The 25,014-nt window shown below is 38.2% G+C and overlaps 1 protein-coding gene across 9 annotated transcripts; it reads right to left on the reverse strand.

Moving 5' to 3' along the window:
* Positions 1-181: 181 nt before the first annotated feature.
* On the reverse strand, positions 182-19,382 carry STARD4 (StAR related lipid transfer domain containing 4). Of its 9 annotated transcripts, XM_027606016.2 has the most exons (7): positions 18,724-19,382; positions 11,485-11,598; positions 10,507-10,556; positions 6,592-6,718; positions 5,629-5,743; positions 4,268-4,465; positions 182-2,824 (listed from the first exon to the last, which is right to left on the reverse strand). In XM_027606016.2, exons 2-7 carry the CDS (start codon positions 11,587-11,589, stop codon positions 2,805-2,807), a joined length of 615 nt encoding a protein of 204 aa, XP_027461817.1. In that variant the 5' UTR covers positions 11,590-11,598; positions 18,724-19,382; the 3' UTR covers positions 182-2,804. The 9 variants fall into 9 exon arrangements, with proteins under 9 accessions (XP_027461817.1, XP_027461816.1, XP_027461818.1 ...); XM_027606015.2 differs by having other exon boundaries at positions 189-4,465; positions 18,724-19,378; XM_027606017.2 differs by lacking the exon at positions 18,724-19,382 and adding an exon at positions 10,710-10,802 and having other exon boundaries at positions 189-4,465; positions 10,507-10,552.
* Positions 19,383-25,014: the final 5,632 nt, after the last annotated feature.

Genomic DNA, 25,014 nt, shown 5'->3' on the forward strand with positions numbered 1-25,014 from the left:
TTGTTTAAACCATTTAATAGTCATATTTTCTACTGCATGCTGCCCACAGCATCCATAGTTACTTTCTGGTAACACAGATCGAGTCTCTTTGTGTCATCACTTCCAGCTTTCTTCAACTTCAAATGAACTGATCACAATTCCTAATCAAGTTCACACCATTATTTAAATATGTGTACAGTAAGCCCTGTGTATATGTTGCCGTAGTAAGGGAAGAACACATTCATCATCATCCCGGCTACATAAAAGCAAATCAAAAGTCAGCAGTATTTGGGCTAATATTCTATGAGGCTTTGCTGAGAGGTTAGCAGATGAGTTATTAATCGCTATTTTCCAGTTTATATTTTTCTTTTGTAAGAATATAGGAAGTTAAATTACATATTTTAAGTTCACACATATGAAACTGTTTTTCAGTATTGAAGGTTAAAGCAACTCAGACCGTATCAGTGATAAGAGTGTCTAGTAATTTATTCTGATATTTTTCATAGCAATTTAAAAATAAATACAGCTTATATTAAAACATGCTTTTAGTTTATTAAAGGTTCGAGTTTTACATATTGGCTCATAAAAGAATTATAAACTTCTTAAAAAATAAAATCTATATATAGTACAGCTTTTATTGAATTGTATGAGATGAACTTTTATTTATACATGTAAAATCTTTGGAAACAACAAAATTATGAAGAAATTAAAATTCCAACTTCCTATGTTTCTGGTATGCTCAGATCCCACCTTCTAGGAGCTGTTAAGTAAGAAAGGCAATGGAGATACACCACACAAGTGATTATCTGACACCCATTCTGATGGAAACCTGGTAAAGTCCCCTAACTTCTCTGGGTTTCAAAATTTACCCGTAAGGTGGAGACAGCTGCAGTATCCATGTAAGTAAAAGGATCTGGATTTTAACCACTGATTCTAAGGACGCCAGTGTGCTCTTGAGTCAATAGGTAAAGCTCTTATCTACATCAAAGGAAATTACTCATACCCAAAAGCTCAATATACAATTAAGGGCTTAAATTGTGCAATGTTTTCCTATCTTCCCCAGAGGCAACCTCAACTGCAGAATTTTTAGTTTGAGATGTGAATTTAATTCAACCTGAGTGCTGATAATAAGCCTTTCAGTAAAGAAAGGAGGAGGAGAGAGGAAAAGAAAGAAAATTATTTTTACTGGGAGATAATTTTACATGTAGAAATCTACAATTTCAAATACATCCAACCTCGATGAACAGTAAAATGAAGACACTCTAGCAGTTCATATTATACATCACTGCAGACACTAAGTTCCCGCAATTATTTTTGCTAAGTATTGCATTAAACTTCAAGGGTTAATCAAGAGTTATCAATACAAACTAAAACTTCATGCAAAAGTATCACTTATGATAACTTATGATTTTTTTGTATGAAACTATGTCCTTAAAAAAATAGGTAATGTGTACTGAAAACAGTACTATGCCAATATTTCCTGCATAAATAGGTTTCTGATGCAAACTAGCTATAAGCTAAAAAAAATAATCAACCACCTAACAAGGCAGATTATATTTTTTTGTTTCATTCACTGCCCCCTGAAAGGGGTCATCTTTCAAGGAAAAGTTTTTTTGGCTATAATATTTTATTAACAACTACAAACTAATTTATTTCTAATGTTCAGAAGTCCCCATTTAGCAAGCACTCAAGGCTCCAGAGACCAGAAAACATTTTGTATTTAAGAGAGTAATTCCATGAAATGCATTACTTTATATTATAAAAAGACAAATTAATTCATATACTACAGATCTGTGCTATTCAATGCAGGCCACTGGCCTGATGTGGATAATGCAAACTTAAAATGTGGCTAATCCAAATTAGTAAAATACACACCAGATTTCAAGGAATTAGTACAGAAGAAGAATATAAACTATCCTAATGAGTGTTTACATTGATTACATGGTAAAATGGTAATAGTTGGGATCTACTGAGTTAAATAAATTATATTATTAAAATTAACACCAGCTGTTTTATCTTTTTTAATGTGACTGCTAGAAAATTTTAAATTACATAGTATATGGCTCACATTATTTTTCTATTCTATAGCACTGCTACAGAAATAGCAGATTCAATTATATGTTTAATATTAATCCCAACCCATTCATTAAATTTTTGTATAATTACGGTATTTGAGATAACATATTTAATATATTACCACAAAAGGCCTGAGCTTAGAATCAACTATGCCTCTACGCTTAAAAACAAAACCAGATAAAACCTACTCTAATCTTTTTCATCTTCTGTATATTGGCAACTGTGCTAAACTTTGGTTAGACAGGAGTCTGCAAACAGGCAAAAGGAGTCTTTTTGGTTGATAGAAATGTTCTAAAACTGGATTGTGGTGATGACCGCACAACTATAAATGTATTCAAAAATCACTGGATTGTATACTTCCAGCCAGTTAAGTTGTACAGCATGTAAATTATACCTCAATAAAGCTGTTTTTTTCAAAAAAAAAGTGCCAACTAGAGACCAGCCAGATCTAAAGTGCCATCTAGAAGCTGCATATAAATTTCAGGCAATTCAAATATTATTTTTCAACCTATCATATGACTCAGTATTGCAACAAAAATTCTTCCGTGAAGGTCCTTTTACAGGCAATGGGTCCAATTCAGCAGTAGATTATGTAGTCACTAATTGGAGGTATAAGTTGAAAAAGACAGAGAGAACATTAGAGTCACTGAGTGGACAGTTTATTTGCTTTAGGGGTACCCAGCTCAGGCAATCTTACTGCAAATCCCTCACCCGATCTGGGCACCATATAATTGGACATCTGCTGGCATTCACCATCCTAGACAGAATACTAGAATATAAAATATAGAGTATAAAAAAATTAATCAAAAAAAAAAGAAGAAGAAACAAAACCATGGATACAGTAAGTACCATATAAAGAACTCACATTGAACAGGAAGATAAGATTTCAAGACGTGTGCCCAAACACAAACATAAATACAAACATTTGCATGGATATACTGAGTCACCTCAGGTCTCATTTTAGAAGTAAACCAGGTGGTTATTCAAAAGCCAAAGAATCATCTGGAATGTTAAAATCATTCAGGAATGTTCATTTAAGGCAGCCACAGATTAAGGGACCTATTATAGTCCATGCTTGTTATAAAATGACTCATCCAGGCATGTGGACAAATCTATGAATGTATTTGTTAAAGTTCCAGACTGAAGTTATATCACAGCTGTGAATATTTATGATGTACTTAGTAATACTTTATGAGGTGAAAGATACTTTAAAACTGAAATCTGAACATGGATCACATGAGAAAGACTGAAAATCTGATTATTTTCCTACAGAATATCGCATACTTCTAAGAATTAAAAGCTATTTCTTGAGGGCTAATTTAAAACAAAACAAAACTAAACTAAAACATGAACAAAACACTCACTGAATTTGATTTCTAGACAATTTGCTGTTGTGTGAATATAGGGTACCACCAACCAGTTCATACAATCCAATCAATGTGGTGTCCCCAGCACATATTTGGCACTTCTTTGTACTGGTTTAGCCATGCATAAATGCTTTTTTAGGCCTTCCAAAAGAAACGCACAGAAAGATACAAATACATTTTTAAAGATATCCACAAAAGAATGTTATCTAGGTGTCAAAACAATTGTATTTGAATTGTATCTATACTACTGTTATCTATTCTTTGATTTTTTCAATACTTAAAGTAGTACAAGTCACCTGACAATGAAGTTCACCTGTATAAAATATAGTTTTTGCTTTAGTCCAAGATACTGGCAAATTCATAGAGCATACCAAAAGTAAAGCACTAATATTTAGCTTCCAAAAATAGTTAAAACTTAGAAAATGTTCCTAAAACTCTAAAACAGGGATTTTAACTAACAACATGAAGCTTGTGCTTTCTCCAATTTCCAAGTAGCCAAAATATTCATACTGAGGCAGTATTCAGTTTCTTAAGAGTTCAGGTCAAAGAAGTATACCTACACCTTCACGGATGTGGGTCATATTCTCCATGCTTAGACACAATGCTGTACCAAACAGTGTGGCAGTCAGTGTCTAAGAAAATGGAAATGCCCTCTCTTAGATAACTATTTACTTTAGGAATAAAATAAACCAGCAAATCATCTCAAATTTTTCTATAGGCTACAAAGAAGAGAGGAAAGGATGATTTTCACAGGCCATGCAGCTGAGAGAAAAAGTTGATTTGGGGGACTATCGTACTACAAGTTTAAATGTATTATGCCTTTTGTAGGGCTTTTTGTAAATCACCGTAGAAGTTGACTAAAGTGCTGGCCATGGCTGTATCTACCGCAGACTGAGGAATCATCCCGCGCAGATCCGTCTGAATGTAGCCTGTCAAAAGACTCTGGTGTGGATTGTCTTTATGTCGAACACAAAACCAACCACAAGGATGGTTATATCCACGAATAAATTCTGGTCTCTTTTCACTCCAGTCAACACTTAGCCCTACAAGGAAATTTTAAAATAACACCATTAATAGCAGTGACTGAGATTAGTCTACAACTCTCATACAATAATATTATCAGATTTCTTGTTTAAATATTTTTCTTCTTATAGTAGGAAGGGAAAAATGAAGGGGGGGAAATCGGAGGGGGAGACGAACCATGAGACACTACGGACTCTGAGAAACAAACTGAGGGTTCTAGAGGGGAGGGGGTGGGGGGACGGGTTAGCCTGGTGATGGGTATTAAAGAGGGCACGTATTGAATGGAGCGCTGGGTTATACGCAAACAATGAATCATGGAACACTACATCAAAAACTAATTATGGAATGTATGGTGATTAACATAACATAATAAAATTAAATTAAAAAAAATTTTCTTTTTACTCATGTAGATGAAAACTAAGCCCCAAGAGTGACCATAGAAGAATGAAAAAGATAAATACCAAGTAGAATTCTGACAGAGGGCTAGAGGTAATGGGGAAAGTTCTACTCCCATCAGAATAGGTAACATTATGTCATCTTGGTAACTCCTTGGGAACTATGAATCTTGGTGGTAGCATCCAGGCTTCAAAGTGCCAAAAATCAAAACTATGGTACCACCACTACTCCCTAAAGGCACTACCACATCCAACTTTGGTACTGGCTGGCTAAGAGTAAACAAGTAGATATTTACCTACAACTGCCAACTCGAGCATATACTATACACAAAAAAAGATTGATTTACCTATAGATATATTTTAGAAAGCAGGAGCTTTCTAATAGCAGTATTTTTCATTTTTTTAAAAAATATTACACAGCTCAAGGAAGGAAAAATATTCTAACACATACCATGCCTATTTTTTCTATGTATATGACTAAGAAGCTGTTTTCTGAGAGTGACTTAATCTGCTTACTACATCCCTTTCTCAGAGGCAGCTACATGATTCCTGTTTGTTAGCTATGACCTGGAGGATACCATGTAACTGAGAATAAAAACTTACCAGAAAGATTTCAAAACCCTTCTTGATATTGTTATTTTAATTCCTGTGATGTAGCATTTGCAAAGCTTAGTGATTATAAAATAAGTGTGAAGGCTGAAAATATATCTCACATTGAAACATCCAGCCGGGAAAACTCAAATATTTAAAACAAGTGAAAAGAAAGTATAAGGTTTTCAGATCATTACCACAGGACAAAAGCCCTTCTTCATAGCCCACAGTGTAGGAGAAATCAACAAACTCTCTTGGGGAAATTATATTCCAAAGCTGACCAGCAGTAGTGTAACGTATCACACAGCAATTCTGAAAGAGAAGAGGTGACAGGTGTTACTACTTAGGAAACATATGGACTCATATATCATAAATTAACCCTTAGTAAAAAACTAATATTCATTTAAAATGTATTTATAATTCTTATTAATAATAATTCTTACAGTGATTCTGATAGGCTTAGATCTCTAGTCTAAATCTCATGGCCACTGTATGGGACTGAATAAGGTTATGATCAAAATACAAAGAGGTAAGTTACCCAGTATCTAAATCTCTAACTCAGTGCAGTGGCCTTGTATCCTATATGATATTCAACACAGAAGTAGGTGGTGTAGACTACAGGTGTTCAAGATAAAATCCACAAATATTTGGACCAAAATACCAAATGTTTCAATAAAGAAATTCAAACATGGGAAAAGTGAATTAACAAAAATAGAGAAAGAGAACAACCCACTTTGGTTACATCATCCTCTAATGCCTAAGGTGGCATTTTTATTTTTGGTCTTTGATTTTGGCTTAACATTAATGGAAAAACCTACATACGATTACCTAGAAACCTGAATACGATGGTGGTGTTTTTAGAATTTCAGATTTCAGAATCTCAACTTAAGTTTTACAATTAAAGAGCTGACAGTTTTCTTAAGCAGCAAGGGTAGAGCTACTGTGTAAAACAAACTCAGTTCTGACTAATACTCATTAATATGAGGAAACTCAAGCTTTTTAAAAGGCAGCAAGGATTCCCCTGTGAGATCTCTGCCTCGACTACTTACTCTCAAAACAATGAATACAAGTGGGTGCACATGCTCATACTCACATGCTCTCTCTCACACGCACGCACACGCACACACACACAATCTGAAGTAATGTTTCTAAATAAATACCTCTTCAAAGTGTTCCAAAATGTCCATTGAAGTCATTAAGCTGTCCCAATCCAAGCGACAGGGACCTGGGCGTATATGGTCTATGACACTATTGACGCTGTCATCTATAGCACCTTGGGCTTTGAAACTGGAGAAAAAAATATTAAGGTCAAATGCTATTAGTCTGAAAATTTTCAGCATGCCCTCATAGTTCAGAGCTAACTTCACACAGAGTAAAAGTTAATAAAGATTTTTTTTAAAGGGAATAAATCCCAACAGTTTTTCTGATAAATTAAGTTATATCAATTATTTCATCAGAATGTACTCTTTGCCCTCAAATCTAACAAGTGATCTGAAGGCTAAATTATGTTATCATGAACATAGGAAAGTACCTTCATGTTACGGTGTAGCCGAAAACAGTCCATACAACACTCGAGCTTCATTTATTCTGCATGCTGTTCTTTTCTCAGTTAGGCTCTAACATGTTATTAGTATGCACATATTTTTACTCTGACTTTCAAAAACTTTTTTACAGGAACAGGAAAATAGGTCACCCAGGAATAGCACACAGAGGTTTGACTCATGAATAATAGCAGAACTCGACATATTTCAAAGGTGGCACTACGTATCAGTAGGGAAAGGATGTACTATTCCATAAATGGCGCTTGATTCAGTACCTACCCTAAAGAGAAATTAAAAACTGAATCACTACTTGACACCATTCAAAACAATTAATTCCAGACAGACTAAAGACCACTACATAAAATTTAAAACTTTGAGAAAAATACGTATTTGTGACTTCAGGATACAGGGGAAAATTCTTGAACACATAAACAAAAACACAAATAATACAAGGCAGTTAAAATTAAAAACTTGCATACCACAAATGACAAAATAAGCAATTTCTTTAAAAACTAGCCACAGACTGGAAGAAGGTATGTGCAACACATATAAACAGCCATAATTATTATAGAGAATACATAATTAATTCCTATAAACCAATGAAAAAAAGACAATCCAAAGAAAATAAGGACAAAAGATAAAAGATTGATCGGAAATGTCAATAAATTTAGAAAAGATGCTAACTTCACTCGTACTCAAGTAAATACTAACAAGATACCATCTCATATCCCTGAGACTGGCAGAGTAAAAACATAACAAGTATTGAATGGAAGGGAATGAGAACTCTCAAACTGCTACCACTTTAGAGAGCAATTATTGGCAATGTCTAGTGTAGTTGAATGATGCATGTCCTTAAGATCCAGGTACATACCCAAAGAAAATCACACATGTGTATAGAAGGAGACATATACTAAGGAAGTTTACTACAGCACTGTATTTTATAAGGAAGAACTGTCAACAACCTAAAAATTTACAAACACAGCTAAACACATCATAATTATTTTCATATGAATGTGAAAGAATAGATCTGCATGTAACAACATGGCTAAATCCTGAAAAAAACACTATATTAAATGGAAAAAAATCAAAAGGAAATTACTAGAGGAAACACACACATATATATGTGGTCAAAGTATAAAACAGGAATACACTTTAAGACAGTAGCTACCTCTGGGGAGGAAAGAAAAGAGAAGAAATTAGAGATAGATTGGTTCAACTCTATCAGTAACATGTTGGGCAGGTCTTTCGAAAAGATTTTTTTTAAAGCAGCTGAAGCTGTTTTATCATTTTGTAAGTATTTCCAGCTCAAACTTACACTATCTCTGCCATCCTAAATCTGCTCTTCCCTCCTGTGTTCTCGAACTTGGGGTGGAGGGTGGGAATGGGGCAATACAAATTAATCCCAAATTAGACATCTGGGATTCAACTTTTGACTCTTTTTCTCTTCATCCCATTTCAACAGTCAGAACAAAAGTCACCATGTTTTATCAAGATGACTTCCTAAATGTAAAGTGCTTAGAACAATATTTGGCTCTCAATGAATGTCAGTTATCATCACCACCACCACCATTAGATCCTTTTCACATTCGCTTGCCCTTCTCAACTCTCATGCTACGTCCTTAGTTTGGGCACTCTGTGTCCAACTCAACACTGCAACCATTTCTAGCTCTTTGGACCACGTATCTCTTTAAGTTTCTGAAAAAAAGCCAAAGATCTCTTCCCAGGAATATAACATTGACACAAAATTATGTTTATGATCTTAAGGAAACTTCAAGAAGCTAGCCATGGACTCCCAGGGTAAAACCTCTTCTCTAAACTCTCCATGCTCATTTCCATTTCTCACAGTGCTATCAGATTAAGTTCAAAATCTTTGATGACCTGGGAGGTGGGAGTAAAGGCTAAGCAAAGGTAAGCACAATATTCAATTCCTTACTTTAGAATTCAAAAAGCCTTCAGACATATGCTCTCCCTACCCTCATACTTTATGCTCCAGCTATACAAATATCACTTCTACTTCCCTAAACAAACTCCTTAGAGTGTTTTCCACCTGTGTGTATGTAGTAGATGCAATCCCCTCTGCCTGGAATATGAACCCGCCCTTCATCCCCTAAGAAATAACCCATTCTTGCGTTAAAGCTCAGTTCATATACTAGCTCTTCAATGAAGTCCCCTCAAATCACCAAGCATAATGCTCCCCTGGCACTTTTTTGTGCTTTTCAACCCCCACTGGGAATCAGTGATCTAAAGGATTAACTTCACACTTGCTTACAATGCTTAATCCACAACTCTAGTTTCCTGGTCCTTGTCATAAATATTGTATAACTCATCTTTCTGGAAATGCTATCTTTGGGATTATACTTGAGAACACATAGTAAGTGGGACCCACAGTTTCATTTTTAAAAGGACTGAGTCCCAAGGATATGAACATTCCACTCCAATTACACAAGACAACTGTCTCTCTACTGGCTTTAAAAAACAGTATTTTTTTCTTCTGCTGAAAAGTGTAACTCATGTTCAACTATATGCAAATATCAAAAAATGGAAATAGAAATCACCTATAAAGCAGCCATCTCAAGGTGTGTATTTGGTGTTAAGTAAAAATATTTTAATACATAAAAATTAAAGTCAACACACAATTCTACATGCAGTTTCATATTCTGCTTTATTCACTTTACATCTTGAGCATTTTCTTGTGTTTTAAACTAATATTTGAAAACATAGTTTTTAAAGACTGTAAAATATCACGTTTCAAAATTTAACCATTCTCTATTGATTATTCAAGTTGTTTGTAATTTTTAATATTATAAGTAATGTTGTGATGGAAGAGATAAGTACTTAACTATTATCTTTCCTATGATTTCTTTAAGATAAATTCTTAAAGTATGCTACAGCACTAAGTAAATATAGAAGAATATTAGAAGGGAGTTATACACTGTGCTAAGAAATTTAAGATTTTTATAGGCCATGCGATATCATTATTTATGATTTCCCTTACTATCAACTCAGTCCACAAGAGATATGGACACTTTAAAGGCTTTGAATTCATAAGGTGATATGCTTCTTCAGAAAGTTTAAAATCTTTTTTTTATTTTATTATGTTATGTTAATCACCATACATCATTAGTTTTTGATGTAGTGTTCCATGATTCATTGTCTGTGCATAACACCCAGTGCTCCACACAGTACGTGCTCTCTTTAATACCCATCACCAGGCTAACCCATCCCCCCACCCCCCTCCCCTCTAGAACCCTCAGTTTGTTTCTCAGGGTCCATAGTGTCTCATGGTTTGTCTCCCCCTCTGATTTCCCCCCCTTCATTTTTTCCTTCCTACTATCTTCTTCTTTTCTTTTTTTAACATATAATGTATTATTTGTTTCAGAGGTACAGGTCTGTGATTCAACAGTCTTACACAATTCACAAATCTTAAAAGCCAAATTTTACTGGCAATGATGATTTAGTGATCATTTATATATATATATATATGAAGTCTGGTAATGTCTTAAGAGCTACATAAAACTACAAGAATTTACTTACAGGTATCCATTAAATTCTTCTGAAGGTTTTCTCCAAATTGTTACATCTTTCTGGAAAAATAACAAACAGTATATGGGCCTAAATCATTACCTAGGTGGAACTCTGGATAAAAAACTGACAATTTCAAGTTACAGAACATCAGTCTTTGCATTAAAATAAAACTTAAGTAAATATTCAAAGAGATACATAAAAGTCACTTATACCATCAAAATGATCCATATTTGATTTTCTTCTGTATCCTAAAGTTCTTCACATTTTGCTTAAAGTACAGACGTCCAAAACAGATTTCTCAGTAGCTTAATGAGATGCAAACATTGTTAATATCCTCACCAGCCATTATTTGCTTCACTCCAATCTTATCTATTTACCATTACTGACACATTTAGACTAAGACAAGAGGAATGCTAAATATTTCATTCTGAACTTGCTCATATCTTTTTTAAAATCAAACAATTCACATCTATTATGACAGTGCGACCTTGAATTAGTCCCTACATCTTTTTTTTCTGATCATTTCCCAAGAAATTCTGAATATCTGACTAGCTAGAGTACTTCATTAGAAGAGTCCTGGGTTCTAGGGTTGGCTCTGTCAACACTCAGCCATGTGATAGTTTGGACAAGTCATACCAATAGAAAAGAATACTAACTGGCCACCCTCACAGGCTTGTTGAAGTATCTGGAACTATTTCAAACTATCAGTACATGTTACATTTTATATGTTGACTTTAGAAGCTATTCTTTAGGCTCGTGTTGCCAGAGTCTATTCTCAGGTCCAATATCTAAAGCAGTAATGAAATCAGTGCAGGATTATTGCTTTTGCCTTGGTGAGATGTCAAACCACCGACTTTATTATCTTAATTATCTATCCTGCCATTCACCCAAAGTATGGTCCCTATTTTCCCTTACCATTTTGAAAGTCATCAACCATCTCACTAGATAGAAGATAAATGCCATATATAAGCAATTTAGGTAATTTACCGTTTTCTTGGCAACTCGCCACTTATCATCTTCGATGCTATGGTACTGGATGAGAGTGTTTTTAAGTTTAGCTGCAAAAGCAGCAGCATCAGGCAGGCCTTCCATTTTTTTCTTCTGTTACAAAGACAAAGATTAGCATCAGCAAATACCACAATTTGAAGCAGTAGACCAGTGAGTCTCAAATATGGCTTCATAATAGAATCACCTGGGGAGCCATAAAAGATACTTAAACCTGGATCCCACCCCAAATCAACTAATCAGAATCTCTGAGAGTAGGACCTGTGCATAGGTTTTTTTTCCTAAAAGCTGTCAAGATGAGTAACACCTAGTCAAGGATGAGTATCACACATTTTAAGTTATTAAAATCACTCATATAAAAGTAAACTACAATCCTAGTTCCCTTTCTAAAGGAATATAATAAAAAGAAATACATTATAGAATTCTAGATAATGTAAAGAAAAAAATATTGCTGTTTCCAAACTACAAAAATAAATACACAAGGAATGAATTTTTTTAAAAAGTCTTTAGAGTTTCACAGCCATTAAATTTTTAATTTAATATCCAACAGATTTAGGACTCATTCTAGAAAACTAATGACAAGCTCAACTAGAAACCTGTTCATATATCCTTTCAGGTTAGGGTTTACAGAACTCTGAACAATTTCAGAAGTTTGAAGAACTGCACCGTTTTCAGTATTTTATATCATTTGATAAAGTGTTAGAGGATTCAGTATCTGTGTAAGGAAGGAAGTCATATGAAGACTTTTAGAACCATCAGTACAGCATAAATAAATGGTTCATCATTTTATATATCATTAATAATTCCAAAGATAAGCTACTGTTCAACATTGTTTTTAAAGAGAAATGATTATTAACCTTAAAGATAATAAACGATATAATAAAAGCTTCTGTAATGTGACAGTTTTAAAAACATTGCTTCCCATCAAGAGGTGGTCTGTGACTGCATGACTTCCTAGGCTGGGTTAGAAAAGTCCATGCAGGCTCTGCAGGTTTCTTTTAGACTAATTGCTCTGGGAGCCTTTGATCAACATGCAAGCATGCAAAAACTCTGGCTATCTTGAGGCTGAAATGTGGAAAGGCTGGAGAGAAGGGGAAATGGGGAGAGAGAGAGAGAACTCCAAAGTCCCAGATCCAGAAGCCTTTTTAGAGCTTCATCCTAATGGGTATCACCCTAGGCTTCCCTCAATTTCACTCAGTCCTCCCCATCTTAACAATTTATCTTATTTTTATTTATTTATGTTTTAATGTAGGCTCCACGCCCAGCATGGAGCCCAACATAGGGCTTGAACTCAGGACCCTGAGATCAGGACCTGAGCCGAGATCAAGAGTTAGGATGCTTAACTGACTGAGCCACCCAGGTGCCCCAACAATTTACTTTTAAAATGGTAACTGAACCAGTTGCTCAAAGACAAAGCCTAGAAATCAAGAGAATCATAGAATCATAGAAATTAAGAGATGCCTATTCACACCACCTCCTCTCGTTGCCTAGAATATTCTTGTCCTACCAGTTTTCTTTCTGCCCCCCAAATAGGCCAAGCTTGCCACTGACTCTGGGCTCTGTACTTGCTATTTCTCTGCCTGGATTATTAGATCCCAAATCTGAGCATGACCAAAAACAACTTGTAATGAAAATTTCATTTTAAACCTCCTATCTGAATACAACCTTCTGCAAGTCTCTATTATAGCCTTCTTTTATTTTCTTCATAGTGCTTATCACAATCTGAAATTAACTTGTTTATTTATTGGTATACTATATTCTACCCTTTCACCATCATATCCCCAACTAATAGAGCTGGGGCTTTTGACTGCCTTATTTACCACTATATCCCCACCAACTAAAACATTGCCTGGAACACAATAGGCCCCTAAAATATTTGTTGAAGTGTGTCTGCTTCAAAACCAGAATTATTTGGACTTGATTCTGTGTCCTTTTGGTGCCTTGGTGCACTCCAGTAAAAGAATAAAGAATTTTTCTTCTGTATCCTTCTGGGGAAAAGCTGCACAATTTACAGAACCATCAAGTTACTACTAAAAAGGAAATCAAGAAAAGATCTAAATGAAATGTCAAGCCTCAAACTTCTATGGACATAAGGCGGCAATCCTCAAGTACAGACGCATACATCAGAATCCCCTTTGTTTCATTTTGTAGTAGTTGTAGCTGTTGACAAAGATTCCCTTCCTAGGCTCCTCTGAGTCCTCTTTTTGACTAGGCCTTGTTCTTGGGCTTGTCTTTGGCCCCTAAGTTCAGTTTTAGCAAGAATCCTGCTGAGCTAATTCACGGAAACACCACTCACCCTCAAAAATTCCTCCTCCTACCCTTGATCTTAGCATGCTGCTCTGCATTCAGCAAGAATCCCCCTTACCCCTAATGTTTCCTCTTAGCAATTTCCCATCCATTGACACCCATCCTGCTCCTTGGCTACAAATCCCCACTGTCCTTGTTGTACTCAGAATGGAGTGCAATCCTTTTTTTTTTTTTTTTTTAAGATTTTGTTTATTTGAGAGAGAGAGAGAGAGAGAACGGGGTGGAGGGCAGAGGGAAAGAGAGAGTCCAAAGCAGACTCCACACTGAGCATGAAGCCAGACACAGGGCTCGATCCCAAGACTGCAAGATCATGACCTGAGCCGAAACCAAGAGTTGGAGCTTAACTGACCGAGCCACCCAGGCGCCTAGAGAACAGGGTGCAATCCTATACTGACATATCTTTTCCTACTGTAATAGTTCTTGAATAAGATTTGCCTTTGCCACTTTAACTTCTATCTGCCTCCGGTTTTCTTTGACACTGTTTTTAGATATTAGATTTCAGGGCCCACTGCCAGACAGTCTGATTCACTGGGCCTGTTCTGGAGTAGGCCCCAAAAATGTAGGTTCTATAAAAAGCCTCGCTGATCATTCTGTTATTCAGCCAGGGTTGAGAACCACTATCTAAAAACTAAAGATGACAGAAATAAATCAATATTGTAGTCAATATTTAAATAGCACAGAACAAAGCATATAAGCCATTAAAAATTATAAACAAGATGTTATAGAACTGTAGGGGAGAAAAAAACCCTTTTTCTCTACTCTCTTAGATTCTGTCTCCGGGACCTGCAGATTAAACGGAAAGAAGGTATATTAACAGGAGAAAAGGCACACAAATTTTATTTGCTGTTAATATTTTATTTTTTATATACATAGAGGCCTTCACAAAAAAGAAAAAAGTGGAGACCCAAAAAAAGCAGTTAGACTTAGGGCTTATATACCATGCTAACAAAAGGTGATAAATTGTGGAAAAGTGATAAGACAAAGGAAAAGGAATTTGGGCTTCTAGGGGTGGTTAATTAAGAGAAAGTAAATATATGAGACAAAATTAATAGAAAAGAAAGTTATGGTAGTAAAGTAAGTTTGTTCAGACAATTTTGGTGCCAACTCTACCTCCAGTGATGAGTTGTCCTCCTCCTAGTATAGGAGAGGGGAGAGGGAAGACCTTCACAAAGGGAAATTTATGTCCTACTTTTAGGCAGTAGAGGGAGGGAAAACAGCTCTTTCTGCATTTGCTGAATTGCCTTCAGCTCAAAATAATCCTTATTCCAAAGTGGCATATTTTGGGGTGGTGTATCCCAAAATATGGGAAACATGGGAAAGTATATGTAGAAAAGTCAATAACATAGAACTCAGGATCTATGTAAATGATGTAAGTGATGCAAAATATATAATAAATATAGATCCCACCCATAGACTAAAAGTGGATGAGCTCATTCAAAAAGTGTGCCAGTCAGGAAAGTATCCCATTTCCCCTCAAGAGACTGCCAACTTGATAGCCAGTACAATGACCTTAATCAAGGGTATGTTATAAACAAACACGAATTCCTAGAGAAGACTTGAAAAACTAATTTATCTATTGCTGGGATCATTATGATTAAACAATATTCTTTAAACCCAAAGGCTGCCTGCCAGGTTCCTGTGGTTGGCCGGTAAGATATTTTTTTTTTTTTCAAATCTCCTTGCTAGAAATCAAAGATGAAATGTAAAAATGTTATTATCACAGACATTATCTTTGTACAAATCCATTACACAAATGTAAGCAATAAAAACTACCTATAAAGATGAGAATCGGGATCTTTAAGGTGCTTACCTTAGTAATCATTCCCTCTCACTGATTACTATAAAGTCCAAACTCCTTAATACGGCTTATGGGCCCTTTTATGATCTGGCTGAGCTTCACTGCCTAATTTCTACTCTTCTTTCTTGGACTCCCCTAAAGACTAGGTTATTTTCCCCCCACCCCACCAATGTTTCTCACAGCAACTCTGTAACTATTCATTGGTCATCTTTTCCAATTTAACTATAAACTTTTGGGGACAGGAAATGTGACTTTTCAATGTTATGCTCCTATGTCTAGCATGCAGTAGGAAGCCAGGAAATAAAAGTGGGAAAAACAGGTAGACAGTGAGCTACTAGTCTCACTTATGGAAAACCTCAAGATATCTAAGATGAGTCTGTTTACACCAATCATCCTTGAGCTTCTGAATGACTAAAAATTCCATTGCCATAATTAAACATAGCAATTTCTCAAGGAAGTCTACTATTTTATTTACCACACATCTAGTATCTACCAGGTCCCAGAACTACAGAAATGGATGTAATCCACTTTTTGCTCTCAAAGTTGACTTATTCCACCTTTTAAGTAAACTCTGAATTGCAACAACAACAAAGCTAAAACATTAAAAATTATTAATGAGCCTCTTTTAAGGGTAGTGGAGTAGGAGGAGGAAAGAAGAACAAACAAGTGTAAACTCAGAAAGCTCTTTTTTAGCCCAATGAAGTACTTAACCAGGCAGTTCATTCTTGCATGGATTTTTTTCATCAAGATTAAGTCCAAAAGAGAATAATGGTTACTGTCTAAACTATCTGTGTGTGGGCAAGCATAACATACCTCTGGAAATATATTCCAGAACTGGGGAGCGAACACTAATGGGGTTATTATCAAGGTCCTGATGCTCTTCTAATAAAACAGAGTACTCCCATTAATCCAAAGGAAAGCATACAATATGCTCTACTGCAATCTCCACCTGTGGAGAATGTAAGGAAAATGTTTTAAATACTATTCTGAACTCCCTCTTACTAATTCTTTCATTCCTTTTTTTTTTTTTTTTTTAAGTTTTTATTTATTTGACAGAGAGAGACACGGCAAGAGAGGGAACACAGGCAGGGAGAGTGGGAGAGGGAGAGGGAGAGGGAGAAGCAGGCTTCCCGCCGAGCAGGGAATCCGATGCGGGGCTCGATCCCAGGACCCTGGGATCATGACCTGAGCCGAAGGCAGATGCCCAACCATCTGAGCCACCCAGGCGCCCCCTTTCATTCCCTTTCTTGACCTACAACAGGAAACTCTCCAATTCCATCACTTACATATCAGAGAATAGGTACCATTTAATCGTATCAAAATCTAGCAGCTCCTTCAAAAAGGCTGTATACTTTTGACAGTCCAATTACTCAGTGCTCAGTAATGTCCACCTTCATTTTTTTCTCTTACTTTTTTTTTCTTATTTTTTCCCTTACTTTAACCTAATCTTTTTGTTCATGTTTTCTATGCTCATTTCTCTGCAATGATTACTACTAGTGTAGACACTGGCTGCCATTGTAGAGGGGGCAGCCTGCCAAAGTCAGAAACTGTCTTGTGGCCATCTATCAGCACCATAGTCTTTGGCCAAGACAACTCCAGTTTTCATCAACTTTACATCACAGGGAGATGGCCATAGGTTCTATTTTAAATATGAAACATAATAAAACATTTTAACCTCTAATAAATAGTGAATGTCATAAAAATCTGTTTGTACCTATGTAGTATGATGAAGTCAGAATTTACTTATTAAAGATATTATCAGAATTGTTTAAACTTCCATTTCCCGATTGATAAGGGTTTACGTGAATAGCTTCAATTTAACATGCCATAGATTTTCCCCAAGATGTTGTGCAAACCAAGACCTTGTAAATTAAATTATATTATCTACCTAACATAAACATTTCAGCATATGCTTGATTTCCAATCAATCTTGAATTTGTAATTTAGCTCTTCCAACTCAAATACAGTAGTTTCTCATTTTTGAGACTGGCTGTAGCAGGAATCCAACAGGGAGGCCAATTCCACAACGTGACCAATGCCCTTCCCTCTGTTTCAGTGTTCACTTTAGCTTATTCTAGTATAAGCTTTACAACAATGTTGAGACTTTTTACAACAGTTAAGGCAATATTAAATTCTAATAATATCTCAGCTTTGAGTCCAAGTTAATGTTTGAGCTCCTAATGCTCTAATCCTTTATTTAAAATAATAGCTAACATTTATTGATCATTTACTATGTGATCAGTCTTTCTGGCCACTTTAAATTGTATTATTTCACTTAATTTTCATAAACAACCTTAAAAGCTGATCCTATTATCCTTATTTTGCAAAGTACCAACAGAGAAACTAAGTCACTTGTCCATGATCACACAGCTAGTAAGTGATGGAGTCAGACAGAACTCTAACTCAGGACTTCTGCCTTCAGGGTCTAAAAGTCTCTTCTGTAAAACACCGGAAGTTGATCACAAGCTGGAAGAGACTTTACATAAAAAAAATCTGACATCACACTAAAGCTGTCATTTTGTCCTGGCTCCTGATCCCAAAATAGCTCAGGTAATCTTTCTTAACTGCACATTAAGGATAACGGTAACTCTATTGAGGAATTACATGAGTTAAAGGACCGAAGCCGGAAGATAGTAAACCTAGAAAACGCTGCCTCTATCATCAGTACCACCTCAGTCAAAGCTTGCTGTGGGCAGATGGGGCCCTACGTTGTCGGTGCATCTACTACGAACCAGGAAGCACTGCACCCTTCCCAGGAACGCGACCTCGGTGAATCTTCACCATGGCCCTAGAAGCAAGGTTATTACTACCCATTCCCCATTTAACGGATGCAGAAACTGACGCCTAGTAGGCATCCAAGTCCTTAAACTGGTGAGCGGTGCAGAGAGGCGAGGTGCAAGCCTGAGATCCTTCCGGGGACTCCTTTCCTCTCTCACGGGTGAAGGCTGCACCCGCCCGGACGCCGCGGTCCGCCACCCCCCACGCAGGCCTCCCCAGCCCGGCTCGCTGGGGCCGCTCCGGAAAACGCACCCGGGAGAGCGCCCCGGAAGCCCCCGTCGCCCTCCCTCCAGGCCGTCTCACTTCCGCCACGACTCCGCGCCTGCACCCACGGCTACCTGAGATGAAGCGAGGCGTGGTACGCTGCGAGGCGCGCCGGGCACGCGCCAGACTCCTGCCTTTCGGCGACACGGACGCTCTAGCGCTCCCCCGGCTTCCCCGCCCTTCGGGGCCGGCAGCAGCCAATGGGCGACGGGCCACCGCCGCTCGCAGCCAATTGGAAGGCACCAAGCCCCTCAGGGGAAGAGGGCCGAATCCCCCAGGCAAGTCCCCTGCTAGACGCCGGGTGTGTCCGAAGAGCTTGTGGCCTAAGTTGGCCAGGGCAACGTGTGTTTGCTTGGATTGGCTGGCGCGGCAGCGTGCGGAGCGCTGATTGGTCGCTGGGAATGGAATGATTCCTCGTGCTTGTGGGCTGGCGCGAGCGGGGCCAGGGTTCCCTGCGTGTGTGGGGGTTGTGGGTGCGTGAGGCTCCCGCGGGGTTTCCCGCGACCAGTTAATGGCAAAAAATTTTTGCGAGGCAGTAAATCCGGCTGGGAGTGAATGACGACAATGAGGGATAAGGCCGGCCTAAATTCAGAGGGCTGTGGAGATGTACTGTCGCGGAGCTGCACTACCCACCTCAAGACCAGAAGTCAGATGAAAAAGAGAAGAAAAGGCGCCCGGGAACAAGATGACGGATCCTTCGGGCCTCCACCTTCCCTGACTTAGAGCTGAAAGCGCTGTATGAGAAAGCATATAAACAGTCACTGCCACAACGCGAATTGGTCTTCTGCCAAACGTTTGCCCTCAGATAAGGGAGATCAGAAGAACCACCTTGAAAATAGAGAAAGCCGGTGGCTTTCGCAGCCTCACGAAATGTTCTGGGTTTCATCTGATAGGATGTTTGACACATCTGAATACTAAATGTCAGGTGTTTACAAATTATATTTACGAGGATATGCAGTTTTAGATCCAAGAGTATTAAGGAATATAGTGCTACACTATTAGTCATTTTTGGTAGACTTGTAGTAAGAACAAATAATAATTCTTAAATTTTTAAGTTAATGTCATTGAAAGAACCACCAAACACCACTTGTTAGTTATGACTGGCAGATTTTTAAAAATCTTACCACATTGTTAAAACTTACCTCATCCAGGGGCGCCTGGGTGGCTCAGTCAGTCAAGCATCTGCCTTCAGCTCAGTGGTGATCCCAGGGTCCAGGGATCGAGCCCCACTCTTAAAAAAAAAAATACATACACTTAAAAAAAATTTTAAGTAAGCTCTAAGCCCAGTGTGGGGCTTGAACTCATGACCCCAAGATCAAGAGTTGCACACTACTGACTGAACCAGCCAGGTGCCCCCAAAATACGTATACTTTTAAGAAAATTTAGGGCAACTGAATAGTAAAACATGCTAAGCCAACGTATACAAAGTACTCATGTTAGGAGACCATAATTAAAACAAATGAAAACAAGCAAGCAAAACTCAAATTTTACCTGTTGTTCATATATCAAAGTATTCAGATGAAAATGAAGGTCAATTAACAATGTTGTGATGAGCACCAGGTGTTGTAAGTGGTGAATCACTAAATACTACACTTGAAACTGGTTTTACCCTATATGTTAACTAACTAGAATTCAAATAAAAACTTGAAACAGATAAACAGAAAAAAACCCAATATCATGATCATCATAAAGTGCATAAATAGCGAATACCAATTTCTCCAATGTAGATAGCATCTGTGGAATGTTTGCTATAGCCCGGGCGCTGCTCTCCATCTTGTGTATTAGGAAACTGAAGCTTAGAAAGTTTAAGTAATTATCCTAAGGTCACAGGGCTAATGAGTGGCAGAGGTCAGATGTGACTGCTCTTTGTCACGGTCCTAAGAGTGCCACTCCCTTTTAGTACCAAAGCTGACGCCGGGCCAGGGCAGGACAGCAATAGAATTTCCATCTGGGCGTGGTAGGCCACAGGAGCTCCCGGACACTCGTGGTATTTCAGGGCTATTGGGAGCCTGTAGGTGAATCCAGCCCCAGTGGAGGCTGGCAGAAAAATACAGAGGTTGCCTTAGGTGTGGCTGAGTACAGTTGGGAGCTGCTTGCTGTTTCCATTTGAGGATGGTTATTGAAGTTAAAGAAATTTTGTGTTGTGTTTAGGTTCAGGAGAACATGGACACGTGACAGTGTAGGAAAACCAAGTAGAGGGAAGTGCTAGCTCAGACCTCAGCAGTTAGGTAGAGTGTTTGTACTGTGCGAAAGGACTCCCCACCCACAGGGAGAAGAGAATTGCCAATGAGGTCCATATCTGAAGTGATCAGCAAGGTACTTCTGATGAATTTTTTTCTCTCTCCCTTTTTAAATAATTCTTTTTTATTTTATTTATTTATTTTTAAAGATTTTATTTATTTAAGAGTGAGAGCACTAGAGAGCGAGAGCAAGCAGGAGGTGGGCAGAGGCAGAGGGAGAAGCAGGCTCCCTGCTCATCAGGGATCCCAATGTGGGACTCCCATCCCAGGACCCTGGGATCATGACCTAAGCCGAAGGCAGACGCTTAGCCAACTGAGCCACCCAGGTGCCCTATTTTATTTTATTTTTTTAGAGTAAACTCTACTTCCAACAAGGAGTTTGAACTCACAACCCCAAGATCAAGAGTTGCATGCTCCACCGACTGAGCCTGCCAGGTGCCCCTGATTTTTTTTCATTTATTTCATGCAATTCTCTAAAACACAGGTTGACAAATGACAGCCCACGTGCCCAATTAGATCCCTCACCTTTTTTGTAAATACAGTTTTGTTGGAACCCGGGCACTCTCATTAGCCTATATGCTGTCTATGGCTACTTCCACACTACAATGTCGGGATTGAGAAACCACAGCAGACACTATATGACCCACAAAGCTGAAAACACTATCTGACCCTTTATAGGAAAACTTTACTCCTGCCCTAAGACATATTTCACAAATCTAGATTCAAAATTCAAATTTGTAAAAAGATACAATGAAGTTTGAAAGACTTCTGAGAGCTCTTATTTCCTTGGATCATGGGTATCAGAAGACATGGAGAAGTGAAGCCAGTTGAGAAAGAACAAAGTGTAAGAGACTTCAATGGGACCAGAACCTGACCTTTGACTTATAAGGTCAATTACTTCGCAGAGAATGAACTGTGTTAACCAGAAGGTTACATTTATAAATATTCTGGCTCGGAGAACACTGTATTACACTTGAACAAATAAAAATGCAAAATAATTGTGCCATAGTTTGCCTTTTACAAACCTGATCTAATATTTCTGATTGCATGCCCAGTTTCTCAAACAGGGAACTTGTGTTTTCATAAGCTTGTCATTAATCAAGGGTGGTCTCTATGTCAGAAATAACCCTAAAATATTTATATTCACAATCTGACTACTTGTGCTTTATCTCCTTCCCCCTTTTCTTGCCCAGAAATAGAGCCCTTGGTTTGTAGCTGGGCATATCACAGTCCAGAAAAAGAGACATTTCTGAGACTCTGATAGCCAGAGCTCTGAACTGACTTGGATCCTGCTAATCAGATGTACTTGTGAGAGATTTGTAAGGTAGAAGTCATGCTTTTACTGTTTGTGCAATTCTGTTTCCCAATCCCCTGCCCCAGTACAAAATTGCTTTATGATTTTGGTGGTTTTCCAATAGCCATAGTAGGAACGTCTGCATAGGAAGCCTCACTCTGCTGTACTGTCCTCAAAAGAATCCTCGACTGTTTCTTCAGTCCTCCACTGATTCTCTAAGCCATAGCAAAACCTGTACTAAATCCCTTTCTGATTAAACCAGCTAAAATGAATTCTGTTCTCTGCAAGGGAACTCTGACCATACAAAATTTGGAATTTAGAAGTGGGGTGCTGCCCTAAGAGATATTAACATACATTTCCTTGACTTAGCAGTCCAAGAGGTAGCTGCTACGGACAGGTCTAACAGTGTAGAAAACTGGAGACCTTGTTATGCAGTGGCAAAGTATTTGATAAATGGTTGCCTAAGATCCCTTGATGGAGCCTGCAGCAGTAGGTTAGAGGGCTGGAAAAATTCATAATGATATAGGTTGGTTGTTTTTGCTACTTTCAGCAAAGTTGTACAAGAGAAAGATGAACTATATCTAGATCTGGCCAGTCTGCAAAGCAAAATGAAGTTGTCTGTGAAGGAAAGGACAGGAATCTAAAGCTGTCGCAGAGTATCTCCACCTGTGGCAGAGAACCTAAAATATTTGTGAGTCTAAGAATGCGGGGCCTCACAGTGTTGAGAAAGTCAATTGTGTCTGTACTTCCACACTTAAGCAAAAATGAGAGTTTGCTCTGAAGGAGCAGTGTGGCCCCAACTATTCACAAGCACCCCACCAAAGCATTGTGGGCTAGACGGTGAGAACCAGCCCAGCAGCATAGATGAGCTTAAAGGTGTTGCCCTACCACTCCAGAGCCGTGTTTTAGCACATTATGGTAGCCACCTGTATTAGTTTGCTGGGGCTGCTATTCACAAAGCAGAGCCAGCTCAGTGGTTTGAACACAAATGTATTGTCTCACAGTTCTGGAGGCTACAAGATCAAGGTGTCAGCAGGGTTGGTTTCTTCTGGGAGAGGTGAGGAAGAATTTGTTCCATGGCTCTCCCCTAGCTTCTGGTGGTTTACTGGCAACCTTTGGCATTCCTTGGCTTGTGGGTGCCTCGCCTAGATCTCTACCTTCCTCTTCACATGACATTCTCCATGTATGCAAGTGTGTGTCCAAACAGAACACCAGTCATATTGAATCAGGGCTCCCCCTAATGACCTCACTTTAACTTGATTATCTCCAAATTGATTGTCTCCAAATAAGGTCACATTCTGACATACTAGTAGAATCAAGCAGATCTTTTTTGGGAGGAACATAAACCCCACAATTAGGTTGAAAAGAGGCTGTGCAGAACATAGCTAATAATTAAAACTAGATCTTCGGGTTTTAATATATAATAATATATATATTTAAATTTAATATATTATAGATTTATATATAACATCTAGATGAGTTCTTTGGGTACAATTCTCACACTGGAACTGATCAGAAGAACGACTGGAAGCCTATCAAGTTGATGAGGAAGCTCTTTACCACAGAAACGGTCACCCTGGCCTGCCACAGCCTGACAGTCAGCACGAAGCAAACTTAAGCACCAGAAAAAAAGCAGGATGTGAAAGTTTTACAAGCCCAAGAAAGGAAGACTCTCCAATGCCCAGTTCTGATATGTCAAAGAGTCTCATGGATAAGGAAGGACAACCGAGAAAACAAAGTCAGTGGTCATGGAGATGTGAGAGGAACCAGAGGCTGTTAGACAGGCTAACCTAGAAAAATCATAGCAGTCTATTGCCAGGGCAGAGGTCTCTGAAATGCCTGCCCGGCACAATATTTTTCTGAAGGGAACTTTTATTACAGTTATCCTGTTCCAAGTCTACCTTTGGATAGTGTGCTTGCGTCTCTTGCTGTTGGACATAAGGGGATAACTTCCCTGTTGCTTCCTGGGTCACTCGTCCACAGATAGCCCCATCTGGACTTGATGGAGAGGACTTGGAGTCATTCAGATGTCCTGGCCTTTGAACTGGGTTCAATCTCTGGATGGGACTTTGAAGTCATACTTCATAGGTAGGCTATGAATTATTCTGTTTGGGGAAAAAGGGTGTTCACAGATCTCAGGGATAAAAATGGATGGTCAATGGCAGACTGCTAGCTGCCCTCCAAAAGCTATTCTCCCCCTTTCTTTTAATCTTCAGCAATAGAACCTCTGAGTTTTTATTGGCACACAAGATACTCTGAATAAAGACTGTATTTCCAAGCCTCCCGTGCAGCTGCGGTTCTGTTGATGAGTTAGTTTCTGCCAACCAGGGTGCTATCTTGAGATATTCAGAAGGCAAGAGGTAGTTAGAGGCAGTGTGCAGGTTTGCCTGCAATGGCTTCTTGATCAAGAAGGCTTTCCTGAACCTGGGAGAGGCGAGGTCTTCTTACAACGGGTAACCAAAGCAGCAGCTTCCCAAATGGGCGGGTAGCTTCCTGAATATAGAAGAGGCAGTAGGTCCCTTGGTGGCTCAGTTTTATGGTATGAGTCTCAAATTTGTTTTTTTTGATAACCTATTTTATCAGTATTCTCTATAATCTATAGGACATTTCAGACTCCTTAACAGATTCCTTTTGTATTCAAACTAGCAGAGAGATTATGTTTACTGCAACTGAACGTGTTCAATAGCGATTGAAATTTTATTATTCTCATTTTATGGATAAAGAAACTAAGGTTTAGAGATAGTAGTAAGCTGGTAAACTAGCTCTCTGTGCAGAAAGAAGTGCCCCTTTATAGCATTTTGCCATCATCTGTGGTAAACACTCCTATCATG

The sequence above is a fragment of the Zalophus californianus genome, chromosome 5 (assembly GCF_009762305.2).
Source record: "Zalophus californianus isolate mZalCal1 chromosome 5, mZalCal1.pri.v2, whole genome shotgun sequence".
Taxonomy (NCBI): domain Eukaryota; kingdom Metazoa; phylum Chordata; class Mammalia; order Carnivora; family Otariidae; genus Zalophus; species Zalophus californianus.